This window comes from Ursus maritimus, unplaced genomic scaffold (assembly GCF_017311325.1).
Source record: "Ursus maritimus isolate PB19 unplaced genomic scaffold, ASM1731132v1 scaffold_36, whole genome shotgun sequence".
NCBI classification, from domain to species: domain Eukaryota; kingdom Metazoa; phylum Chordata; class Mammalia; order Carnivora; family Ursidae; genus Ursus; species Ursus maritimus.
The window spans coordinates 11,007,703-11,019,918 of record NW_024426230.1 but is presented as its reverse complement, the minus strand read 5'-3'; the positions used below and the strand labels follow the sequence as shown (position 1 = coordinate 11,019,918).

At 40.7% G+C, this 12,216-nt stretch overlaps 1 protein-coding gene across 3 annotated transcripts in view; it reads left to right on the top strand.

Annotated features, from left to right (window-relative positions):
* The window catches only part of LOC103680907 (E2F associated phosphoprotein), a 76,133-nt gene that overhangs the window by 28,433 nt on the left and 35,484 nt on the right, over positions 1 to 12,216 (top strand). For 2 of the 3 annotated variants that reach the window (XM_040620823.1, XM_008710426.2), the window contains one exon: positions 451 to 1,022. The exons of the other annotated variant lie outside the window; for it this stretch is intronic. In XM_040620823.1, the coding sequence (XP_040476757.1) occupies positions 451 to 727 (277 nt within the window). In that variant the 3' untranslated portion in view covers positions 728 to 1,022. Of the gene's footprint in view, positions 1 to 450; positions 1,023 to 12,216 lie in introns of those variants that run through there. 3 annotated transcript variants of the gene reach the window in all.

The following is a 12,216-nucleotide window of genomic DNA, read 5'->3' as shown; positions in this document are numbered from 1 at the left end:
GTATTATGCTAAGTGAAATAAGTCAGAGAAAGACAAGTACTGTGTGATTTCACTTATACAGAGAATCTAAAAAACAACAAATGAATAAACAGATGAAAAGCAGAAGCAGACCCATAATTACAGAGAACAAACTGATCGTTGCCAGAGGAGAGCAAGGTGGGGGATGGCTAAAATGAGTGAACGGGAGTGGGAGATACAGGCTTCCAGGTATGGAGTGAATAAGTCATGGGGATAAAATACAATGATGCTGTGATAACATTGTATGTTGACAGATGGTAGCTACAGTCGTGAATATAGTGTAATGTGTAAACTTCTCGAATCCCTGTGTTGTACACCTGTAACTAATGTAACACTGTGTCAACTATACTTCAATAAAATTTTTTTAATCTAAATGGATAACCTATTAAAATAGAACATAAATCTAGATTCTCCATTTCATTTTCCTCTTAGGCACGAATCCTACAAAACTCAGTATAGAGCAATGTTTGTGATGAATTGTTCTGTCAACAAAGAGGAGGTTCTAAAATACAAAATCCCAGAGAACAGGAAGAAAAGGCGAGGCCCTAAGAAGATGAGGTCTAACCAGGAAGATGCCGCAGAGCAGGCAGAGGCACAAGTGGAAGAAATCTACCACCCAGTCATGTGCACGGAATGTTCCACTGAAGTGGCCGTCTATGACAAGGACGAAGTCTTTCATTTTTTCAATGTTTTAGCAAGTCATTCTTAAATACCTAAGTTGGCATTTAATTGCCCAATACAGTATATAAGGCCAATATGGACAGTTATTTTCCTCCTGCCTATTCACATCAAGTGACATTCTGAGCGGTTATTTGAGGACGCAGTGTTTATCTTTTTGAAAGAGAATGGTTGTCAACCTTCATCCCTCCACCCCCTTTACAGTTCTTTTTCCCCAGCTCTGATGGGACTGATTATTCATTCCCTTTATGAGGGGCATTTGGAAACTATGGGGCTTTTTATTATTAAAGCTTTTTAGAATTAAAATGTTCTGGAGTTATAAGTAATCTTTGTTTCAGAGTGTTATTTCTTATTTTGTTGTACTCGTGGTGTGATTAAACTAGAAACTATTTCGTGGCTTCTGTCTGTAAGAAGTATTTTTACTTTCTACCTCATAGTATGGAGTGACAGTATTTAGTAACTGTTACAGTTATATGGAGTTAATATTGCCAGGTGCTTTGAGTGATTAATATAGGTCTTTCCCTAAAAGGGTTGTGTAGTAACAGTATTCTAAAGGTAGTGAGTTAACAAAGTAAATAGAAATTTATGGTGAGGAAGAACAACTTCACCCTCCACCCTTAAACTTAAAAATCCTGTTGCTGCCTCTTGTGCCCCCATTTGTTCTGGAATTTCTGTTGCCAGCAACCAAGGTATTGTTTTTCCTTTCTTTTTTTGTATTGATATAAAAATCATTAGTGTCGACTGGAGGAAATTGCATTGTAGGCATCTGTGCTTTTGAAAAGAATGGTTGGACTGTTTCTAAAAACATCAGGAAACTCAGGGTCCTGATATTCTAATAGAGATATGATAGCATGGAATAAAGTCAGGAAATATTTTTTTTTAAAGATTTTATTTATTTGAGAGAGGGAGAGGGAACACAAAGGGGAGGGGGAGAAGGAGACCCTCTGCTGAGTGGAGAGCCCAACATCAGGCTCAATCCCAGGACCTTGAGATCATGACCTGAGCCGAAGTCAGATGCTTAACTAACTGAGCCACCCAGCCACCCCAGGAAATATGTTTGGTTTTTTTTTTTTTAGATTTTATTTTTTAATTATTTTTATTTTTATTTTTTTTTTAAGATTTTATTTATTTATTTGACAGAGACAGCCAGCAAGAGAGGGAACACAAGCAGGGGGAATGGGAGAGCAAGAAGCAGGCTCCTCGCGGAGGAGCCTGACGTGGGGCTCGATCCCAGGACCCTGGGATCACGCCCTGAGCCGAAGGCAGACGCTTGACTGCGCCACCCAGGTGCCCCTATTTTTTAATTTTTTAAAGTAATCCCTAATGTGGGGCTGGAACCCATGACCTCGAGATCAAGAGTCACATGCCCTACTGACTGAGCCAGTCAGGTGGCCAAGGAAATATGTTTTAATTCAGGTTTTATCACACTAACCTTGGTCAAGTCTGTTCCCTTGAGTCCCAGTTTTCTCATCTATAAAATGAAAAGACCGGACTAGAGCAGTGATTCCTCACAGAGGTCAGGGCTCAGCAGAGCTTGAGGGGGCACCTCTCCATACTCCCTCAGAGAATGATACACCTCCAGAAGGGAAAACATGTCCTTCCCACTGCCTTGCCTTTGTGCTTTCTAAAAGCTGCTCAGAAGGAGAGCTGGAACCAGTGATAGTGTGGTGTTCATATGAATTGGGTGGAGGCAGAAAAATGATAAATTTTGCTTCTAGGGAATTTCCAATGTCCTAATAACATATTTTATGATTTTTGTAATATGCTGATATCTGGAGGTAATATATATATATATATTTGTATTTATATACTTTAAATGTTTCAACATATTGCTAGATGATATGTTACAGAATACTACTACTAGTCTATTTTAACCTTGTTTTTGCCATATTATAGCTTTGGAAGATCTCTCATACTTACTGTCATTGCAAACCCTACTTTCTTCTCAGATCCTACAACCACCCCTCCACTGTACCCTCATCTCCACTTTAGTGCAAGGTTCTCAGTGGTCTTATACATGAAGATCACCTGGGGCAGATACGTTTTTTTAAAATGCCCTACTCAGAATGTGACTCCAAAATGAGGCAGAAAGTCAATATATAGGGGCGCCTGGGTGGCACAGCGGTTAAGCGTCTGCCTTCGGCTCAGGGCGTGATCCCGGCGTTATGGGATCGAGCCCCACATCAGGCTCCTCTGCTATGAGCCTGCTTCTTCCTCTCCCACTCCCCCTGCTTGTGTTCCCTCTCTCGCTGGCTGTCTCTATCTCTCTGTCAAATAAATAAATAAAATCTTTAAAAAAAAGAAAGTCAATATATAAAGCTATAATTTCTGGCAGTAACATAAACGAGAGGGACAGAACTGTGTAGACGCTGAGTTTTGTGTACTGTTGAAGCTAAGTTCAAGCCAAGTTTGTTAGAAATTTAAGATGGCAGGATGCCTGGGTAGCTCGTTTGGTTGGGCATCTGCCTTTGGCTTGGGTCATGATTCTGGTGTCCCAGGATCGAGCCCCTTGTCAGGCTCCCTGCTTGTCTGGGAGTCTACTTCTCCCTCTCCCTCTGTTCCTCCCCCTGCTTGTGTGCTCTCTCTCTCAAATAAATAAAATCTTAAAAAAAAAAATTAAGATGGCAATTGTAATTCCCAGGGTAATCATGAAGATGTTGCAACAAGAATATTTAAAATGATCCAAGAATAGAGTATAATATATTTGAGTATTGTAAAATATTAAACTGTACAGCTCTTCTTTATGTCCCTTTATTTCTTACTATATTTTATATTTTGGGAGAGAGAGAATGTGTGAGCAGTGGGGGGTGGGAGGGGCGGAGAGAGAATCTCAAGCAGACTCTGTGCTGAGCGCTGAGCCTGAGGTGGGGCTTGATCCTGAGATCATATATGACCTGAGCCAAAATCAAGAGTTGGATGCTTAAGACAGCCACCAGGCGCCCCATGTCATCTTATTTTTTGAAAAAATTCCTTGAAATATTACTTAAGGAAATTGGTGGTGAGCACTGTTTTGGCTTGAAGCAGAGAGGGCTGTGATAGTTCTTCCACCTCGATTTTTTTAAAAGTAGGCTGCATGCCTAGCATGGAGCCCAACGTGGAGCTGAAACTCATGACCATGAGATCAAGATCTGAGCTGAAATCAAGAGTCAGATGCTTAACCCACTGAGCTACCCAGGCGCCCCCACCTCGACTTTTAACGCATAGCTTTGAATATACTTTCTTTTGTTTTCTTAGGATGCTATCTACAATGTGAAATCTACATGATTCAACAATCATTGCTTTTCAGCATAGCCCTTTCACATTTTGTAATTACAAATGTTTTTCTCTTATCTCTGTGTTCAAGCTACACAGGAGCCTTTAAAGAACCACTTGTGGTTTTAATCTGCCCCCATTCCCTTTCAAATGAAGCATAAATTGTTTAATATTTAAATGAAGTTTAAATACGTGGGTTGTGGTTTGGTGATCCCACTGAAACTGTTCTGTTTCTCACTGTATTAGTTTTTATTGCTGTGTAACAAATGACCATACACTTAGTGGCATAAAAATGGCACATTTATCACCCCATAATTTTTGTGAGTTGGGAGTGTGGGTACAACTTACTCCTCTACTCCGGGTCTCAGAAGGTTGTAATCAAGTTGTCGGCCAGGTTGCACTCGTCTGGAGACTTGACTGGGGGAGATTCTACCTCCAAGCTCCCTTAAATTATTTGTAGGATCCACCTCATGCTTGTAAGACTGAGGTTGCTATTTTCTGTTGGTTGTAACCCAGGAGCTGCTCTTAGCTCCCAGAGTACCTACTTCTAGACGTGGCCTCCTGCCAGTATATATGGAAATACAGCATGAACTCTGTTGCTGGTTAAGTCTGTCACTTATATTTCAAAGGGCCCAGGATGTATCTATGTTTGGTCTGTTTGCATGTACATCCTATTGGGACAATTTGTGCTTGCTTCTTAGCTCCTCATCCTCCTAATCCTTAGAAACTTTGCCCTCTCAACCCCGAGCCCTCCCTTGCAGGAATACTGCCTCAGGCTTTCTCTACTATTATCAGTGATTTGGAACTAAAGAAGACAGGCAGTTAGGGAGTGGAGGGAGAAAAAGGACCCTACCCTGTCATATCAGATAGTAAGATGCACCCATATCCAGTGTTGAATAATTTTCTTGTAAAACCTTTTGAATGGATTATCCTTATTTTTGAAATTATTGGACTATATCGACTCATTTATGATTTGGTATGATTTTTAAACATTGTGCATACATGGGAATTCTTAAGAAATACAAAAAATCTAATGTGCGAATTATTTTCAAACATAATGAAAATCGTATATGATTTAAATTAAAAAATCAGTGACGTTTATATGTGAATTTAATTAAACATTTTACTTTTGTAGTTTTATTTTATTTAGAACCAGGACCTACCCATTCCCTGCCCTGATCGCAGACATTTTTTTCCTGTGCATTTCCTTTTCTGGAAAAGCTTGTAGGTCCTGGGTGCTGTGCCTGCAGTGCCAAATGGATAAATTGGTTTTGTTTGACTCTTCTTGTGGTTCAGTAAGGGGGCAAAAGGTTGGCTGTGGTTTACCAACATCCCATAGTCAGAAAATTAAGCAATTTCAATAATTCTTAATAGTATGACAGATTTTACTTTCACTTAATAGGTGTTAGTTTATGGGACTTAGGGAAGCACAGGAAAATTTTTCTTCATACTAAAGCAATTGTAGGCAGAATACTTTTCATTTAGATCAGTGCATTAGTTTGCTAGGGCTGCCATACAAAATACCACCGATTGGGTGGCTTAAGATACATTTATTTCCTGATAGTTCTAGAGGCTAGAAGTTCAAAATCAGGGTGTCAGCAAGTTTGGTTTCTTCTGAGGGTTCTCGCCTTGCCTTGCAGAAGGCTGCCTGCTTGCTGTGTCGTCACACGGTGGTTCCTCTGTTCACAAGTGTGTGTTCCAATCTCTTGATAAGAACCAGTCACGGTGGATTAGGGCTTACCTATATGACCTCATTTTACCTTAATTATCTCCTTGAAGACCCATTCTCCAAGTATAGTCTCACGCTATAGGGGTTAGTGTAGAGGTTCTTTCCGGCAAACAGGCTTGAGGGATGGAATGTAGTACAGGCCCACAGTGATCTCCTGGCTGAATGCACAGGCCCATCCGGTGACCCACCTCAAAATATCTATAGACCCCAACTAACCAATGGGTCACTTACAACCAGGCACAGTTACCAAAAAAAGGGAAGATTCCATACTCTGCATACCTCTTCACCTTCCCCCTCTAAAACAGCCGCCATCCACTGCCTCCTTGCAGACAGCTCTCCTCTGCTGTCCTGCCCACCACTCCCTTGTGGTGTATTTGATAAACTTCTATCTCCTTTGGTCGGCCTCGGATGAATTCACTGCCCTTTCCACCAAAACATCACCCCACATTTGGGGGCCCCCATCTGATCGGACAGACACCCCATTTAGACACCACGGTTAGGACTTAAAGATACGAATTTTGGGAAGATGCAATTAAGCCCATGACAATTGTCATCCTTCATTTTCTGAGATGAGTAAAGTTGATGATAAAGCACATTTCAACGAAGGGGAATCTTACTTCCCATGCCTTCCAATAGGACCCCGCCCAACCCCGCCACTGATGAGGCCTGTCAATAGGGGGAGTAAGAGGATAAGCTAGAAGGAGGAACAATTTTTTTCTGAAGATTTTTTTTTGAAGTTTCATCTATGCAAGTAATCTCTACACCCAATGTGGGGTGGAACTCAATCCTGAGATCAAAAGTCACAATGCTCTTTGGACTGAGCCAGCCAGGCACCCCAAAAGCAGGAGCAATTTCGAGGAACTTCTCAGTATATTCCAGATCCTCTCCCTAAATATATATATTTTTAAAATATTGTCTTTCTCTCGTCCTTCCTCAAACCCTGAGCATACTACCTTCCACGTACAGAGTTGCTCCATTCCGTTTGGCTTCTATAACTTGGCTCCCACTTCCCCTTTTGTGTGAGATCTCCATCCGCCTTGCCCTTCCCACTCTTGTGATTTCTCTCCCTCCTTCCCTTTGTTTTCAATGTTGCGATGTGCTAAGGCCTAGAGATACCAAGTAAGAAGAGGCTATATTCTTCTTTTCATAGAGTTTACTGTCTCCTGGAGAGAAGACAGACCTTAAACAAATGGGTTGATTTCAGATAGCAACTGATAGTTGTGTCTTGATGTAAGTGTAGCTGGTAGGAGAGTGACTGAGTGTGGGTGTGTGTTATAAATTTAAATAAAGCTTGGACAGGGGTGCCTGGGCGGCTAAGTCAGTCAAATGCCTATCTTCGGCTCCGGTCATGATCCTGGGGTCCTGGGATCGGCCCCAGGTGGGGCTCCCTGCTCAGTGGGGAGGCTGCTGCTTCCTCTTCCTCTGCACCCCCACGTCTGCCAGCTCGTGCTTGTGCCCCCCCCAAATAAAATCTTAAAAAAAAAAAAAAAAAAGCTTGGAGAAGGCCCAAGGAAGTGACATTTGAGCTGAAACCTGCCCAGTGAGAAGAATTACTTTCCTGCTGGTTGATATTTGGGTTGTTTTTATTTATATATCTTGCTATTATAGAATTAGTGGAGTGCAGCGTGGGGCTTGAACTCAGGACTGACCCTGAGATCAAGAGTTGGAGCTTAACTGACTGAGCCACTCAGGTGCCCCCTGTTTATCTTGCTATTATAAACATTGGTATCATGAACATTCTTATATTTATTTATTTATTTATTTATTTATTTATTTATTTATTTATTTTTTAGTTTTATTAGAAAGAGAGAGATTGAGAGAACAAGTGCGAGGAGAGGCAGAGGGAGAAGCAAACTCCCCGCAGACAGGGAGCCTGACTCAGGACTCCATCTCAGAACCCTGGGATCATGACCTGAGCTGAAGGGAGATGCTTAACTGACTGAGCCACCCAGGTGCCCCAGTACAGTTGCTTTTTTTTTTTTTTTTTTTTTTTTAAGATTTTATTTATTTGACAGGGATAGAGACAGCCAGCGAGAGAGGGAACACAAGCAGGGGGAGTGGGAGAGGAAGAAGCAGGCTCATAGCAGAAGAGCCTGATGTGGGGCTCGATACCAGATCGCCGGGATCACGCCCTGAGCCGAAGGCAGATGCTTAACCGCTGTGCCACCCAGGCGCCCCCAGTACAGTTGCTTTTAAATAAAAAAAGGCAAATTCCCACTTTAATCATAATTCTGAATTGCTTACTTTTGGGTTAACGTCTGTGTTTTTATAAGGCACAACTAACTATATTAGGTATTACTAATTCTTAAGGTTAACAAGATTTGAAATACGTATATAAGCAAGATACATTAATTACATATATATGACTAGTAGCTGATTAAAATTCACACCTTTATATAAAATATTTGTGAGTATTTATCCATGATAAATTCAGACCTAAGCTTCCTTAAAAAATAATATCAACTGATATTATAGTAGGGCTACTGGGGTACTTGAGAAGCACTTCCTGTATCGCTGATTTAATATAAAGTGATTATTTACACAGACACACACAGGCATTCACATGGCTTCCTCCCATTCGTTAAACAAAAATGCTGATCTCTCAGTTTCACTGTGTTTCTGTTTGAGCAGATGCTATGTTCTATAAGGAGATGCTTGAAATTGTTGTAGAACATTATACCAGTTATCAAGACTTACTATAAACATGCATAAGTGGGCTGCTGTTGTCACTACTTCCTGACGCTGCTTGTGAAATCTATGTAGACCTCTTGCCTTTAGCTGCGGGATTTAATATTTGTTAGTGGTTTCCTTGGGGGCTCCGAAGTGAGAGAAACCCTTTTTGGTGTGAGCTGGTTAGTTTATCGGCTGCTGTAGCTGCACCATCTCCTGGGATCCCCAAAGGACTACATTTGGATTTAGGTGGATTCTTCTCCCTTTCTTTACTGGGGCTTTTCCTTTGCCTTTCACAAAAGCCAAGAGACTTTCATTTTTACTCATAGTGAGTTCGTCATTTTCTTCACTTTCACTGAAGTCAGATGACTAATACAGGGTCTAATGTGTCCGCTTGAAAGAACGGTCCTCTGTCCTACCCAAGCATTAACCATCATGAAAATCATCTCCTCCGTTATTTTATCTGAATTCAAATACTCACCATTTGTGCTGCAGTTAGAGAAATGGGAAGCCTCATTCATTCTTTTTGTTTTAGTACTGCTGTATTTTTCAGTTTTCTTACCCTGGAGTCCCTGCACACCAGGGGAGACCGTTGATGGTTCTTTCCTGGTAATGCTGATTAACTTCTTTTTGTTTTTATGTCTTTATTTTAATTCCATATTAGTTTGCTGATTAACTTTTGAATCTCTCTGGTAGAGCTTGTCATTTAAGGGTGGGGTTTTCTCTTGTAGTAATGGAGTATCTTCTGCAGATGTTTCAATTTTGAATTTAGGGCTTGTTTCTAATTCCAGATTATTTTTTGATTTCTTAAAGGTACAGTTAAACAATATCACTATCATGATCTCTGTTAGAGTGCCTTAACTTTAGTAATTGTCTGGCCTAGCTTATTTTTAAAATTTTTCTGTTTTTACTTGAAGTCTAATTGCTTTCTATTATTGTATTAGTCTCAGGTCTACAACGTAGTGATTCAGCAAGCCAAGTGTTCAGAAATACGGGAGTTCAAAGATACAGACGTAGTGAAGAGAAGGGCCATATGCACCCCAATGTTCATAGCAGCAATGTCCACAATAGCTAAATCGTGGAAGGAGCCGAGATGCCCTTCAACAGATGACTGGATTAAGAAGTTGTGGTCCATATATACAATGGAATATTACTCAGCTATCAGAAAGAACGAGTTCTCAACATTTGCTACAACATGGACAGCACTGGAGGAGATAATGCTAAGTGAAATAAGTCAAGCAGAGAAAGACAACTATCATATGATTTCTCTCATCTATGGAACATAAGAACTAGGATGATCGGTAGGGGAAGAAAGGGATAAAGAAAGGGGGGGTAATCAGAAGGGGGAATGAAACATGAGAGACTATGGACTATGAGAAACAAACTGAGGACTTCAGAGGGGAGGGGGGTGGGGGAATGGAATAGACCGGTGATGGGTACTAAGGAGGGCACGTATTGCATGGTGCACTGGGTGTTATACACAACTAATGAATCATCGAGCCTTACATCGGAAACCGGGGATGTACTGTATGGTGACTAACATAATATAATAAAAAATCATTAAAAAAAAAAAAATAAAGTGACTGAAAGAAAAGAAAAGAAAAAAAAGAAATACGGGAGTTTAGCAAGATGACTGAATAGAAGATATCTATATATCTATATCTATATGTCAGTCTCATTTGGCTTTAATGGGTGAGTTGTATGGTATATGAATTATATCTCAGTTCAGCTGCATGTTTAAAAAAAAATCAGCTATTTGCTTTTGGAAGAGATGTGAAGCCATTCCTGTAGTTAGCACAAGCTGTAAATGCTCGGTGACACAGCCCCCGCTCACCAAAGCTCTACACTCACCAGCCCTCGTCGATTTCAAAGACCATAATGGCTGTATCGAGATATAATTCATATACTGTACAATTTGTCCATTTAAAGCCAATTGATTTTATAAATCAATCTTATATTCAGTCATCTTGCTAGACTCTTGTGTTCCTAAACTCCTGTCTTGGCTTTTTTTTTTTTTTTTTTGATAGACAACTCTATCTTCTATGAATAATGGCATTTCTCATTTTCCTTTTCAATCCTTATACCTTTTCTTTCTTTCTCTTACTGGACTGGTGAGGATCTCCAGTGAAAGGTTGAATAGAAGCATTGATTGTAGGCCTTCTTGTTTGTTCCTGACTTAAAGAGTATGCTTCTAATTTTTTTTTTAAGATTTTATTTATTTATTTGAGAGAGAGAGAGAGAGAGAAAGCGAGCTGGAGGGAGAGGGAGAGAGAATCTGAAGCAGACTCTGTGTGGAGCACAGAGCTGGTCATGGGGCTCAGTCTCACAACTGCAAGATCATGACCTGAGCTGAAACCAAGAGTCGGCTGCTTAACCGACTGAGCCACCCAGGCACCTCTGCTTCTGATGTTTTAAGATATAATGTTTGCTGTAGACTTTTTTTTTTTGGTGGATATATTTTATCAGATTAATTTATGCTTGGCTAAAAGTTTTTATAATTGGGGGCGCCTGGGTGGCTCAGTCGTTAAGCGTCTGCCTCCAGCTCAGGGCGTGGTCCCGGCGTTCTGGGATCAAGCCCCGCATCAGTCTTCTCTGCTGGGAGCCTGTTTCTTCCTCTCCCACTCCCCCTGCTTGTGTTCCCTCTCTCGCTGGCTGTCTCTCTGTGTCAAATTAATAAATAAAATCTTAAAAAAAAAGTTTTTATAATGTGTATTGAATTTTATCAAATATGTTCTCTGTTTATTGAAATAATTAGTTTCTTTTGATTAGGGAATGTTGTTTATAGATTTTATAATGTTAACCACCCTTACATTTCTGGGATAAATTCAACTAGTTTATAGTATTGTGGGGAAAATAGTTAACGAAGCTGATCTGACTGCTATCCTTTGAAAGGCCTGCTTACCAGGTTAGCTCTTGGCTAGCATCTGGGAACCAGGGGTTTTGGAAGGGTTCTAACGCCCTAACTGATAAGAATGGCTCACTCTGCCTAAATTGTTTGTATAAACAATGGGAAAAATGCTAAACACTTGCTTTCCTTCAGAGAGTCTGGAATTTTGGAATTGCTAGGCAGAGGGTACCTATGTGACCAACCCCAAATAAAAACCTTGGGAACCACGTCTCTAATGAGCTTCCTTGATAGAGAACATTCCACACATGTTGTCACAACTTGTTAGGGGAATTAAGTGTGTCCTGGTGACTCCACTGGGTGACTGGTAGAAGCTTGTGCCTTGTTTCCTCTGGACTTTGCCCATGTGCCTTTCTCCTTTGCTTATTTTGCTTTGTACCCTTTCACTGTAGTAAATCGTAGCCATGAGCCTGACTATATGCTGAATCCTGTGAGTCCTCCTTATGAACCATTGAACCTGGGTGTGACCTTGGGAACCCCACCCCTGACACAATTACAAGTTTTATTATTATTATTATTTATTATTATTATTATTATTATTATTATTTATTTTTATGTAGGCTCCACACCCAGCACAGGGCTTGAACTCACAGCCCTGAGATCAAGACCTGAGCTGAGGGGCGCCTGGGTGGCTCAGTCGTTAAGTGTCTGCCTTCAGCTCAGGGCATGATCCCGGATCCCTGGGACTGAGCCCCACATCAGTTTCCTCCTCTGGGTGCCTGCTTCTTCCTCTCCCACTTCCCCTGCTTGTGTTCCCTCTCTCGCTGGCTGTCTCTCTGTCAAATAAATAAATAAAATCTTTAAAAAACAAAAAACAAAAAAAAAACCTGTGCTGAGATCAAGAGTCGGACACTGAACTGACTGAGCCAGACGAGCGCCCCTAGTTTTATTTTAATAGATACTTTTTTAGAATAGTTTTAGGTTAATATTATAGTTTTTATATATTTCTGGACTGGCTTTGCAT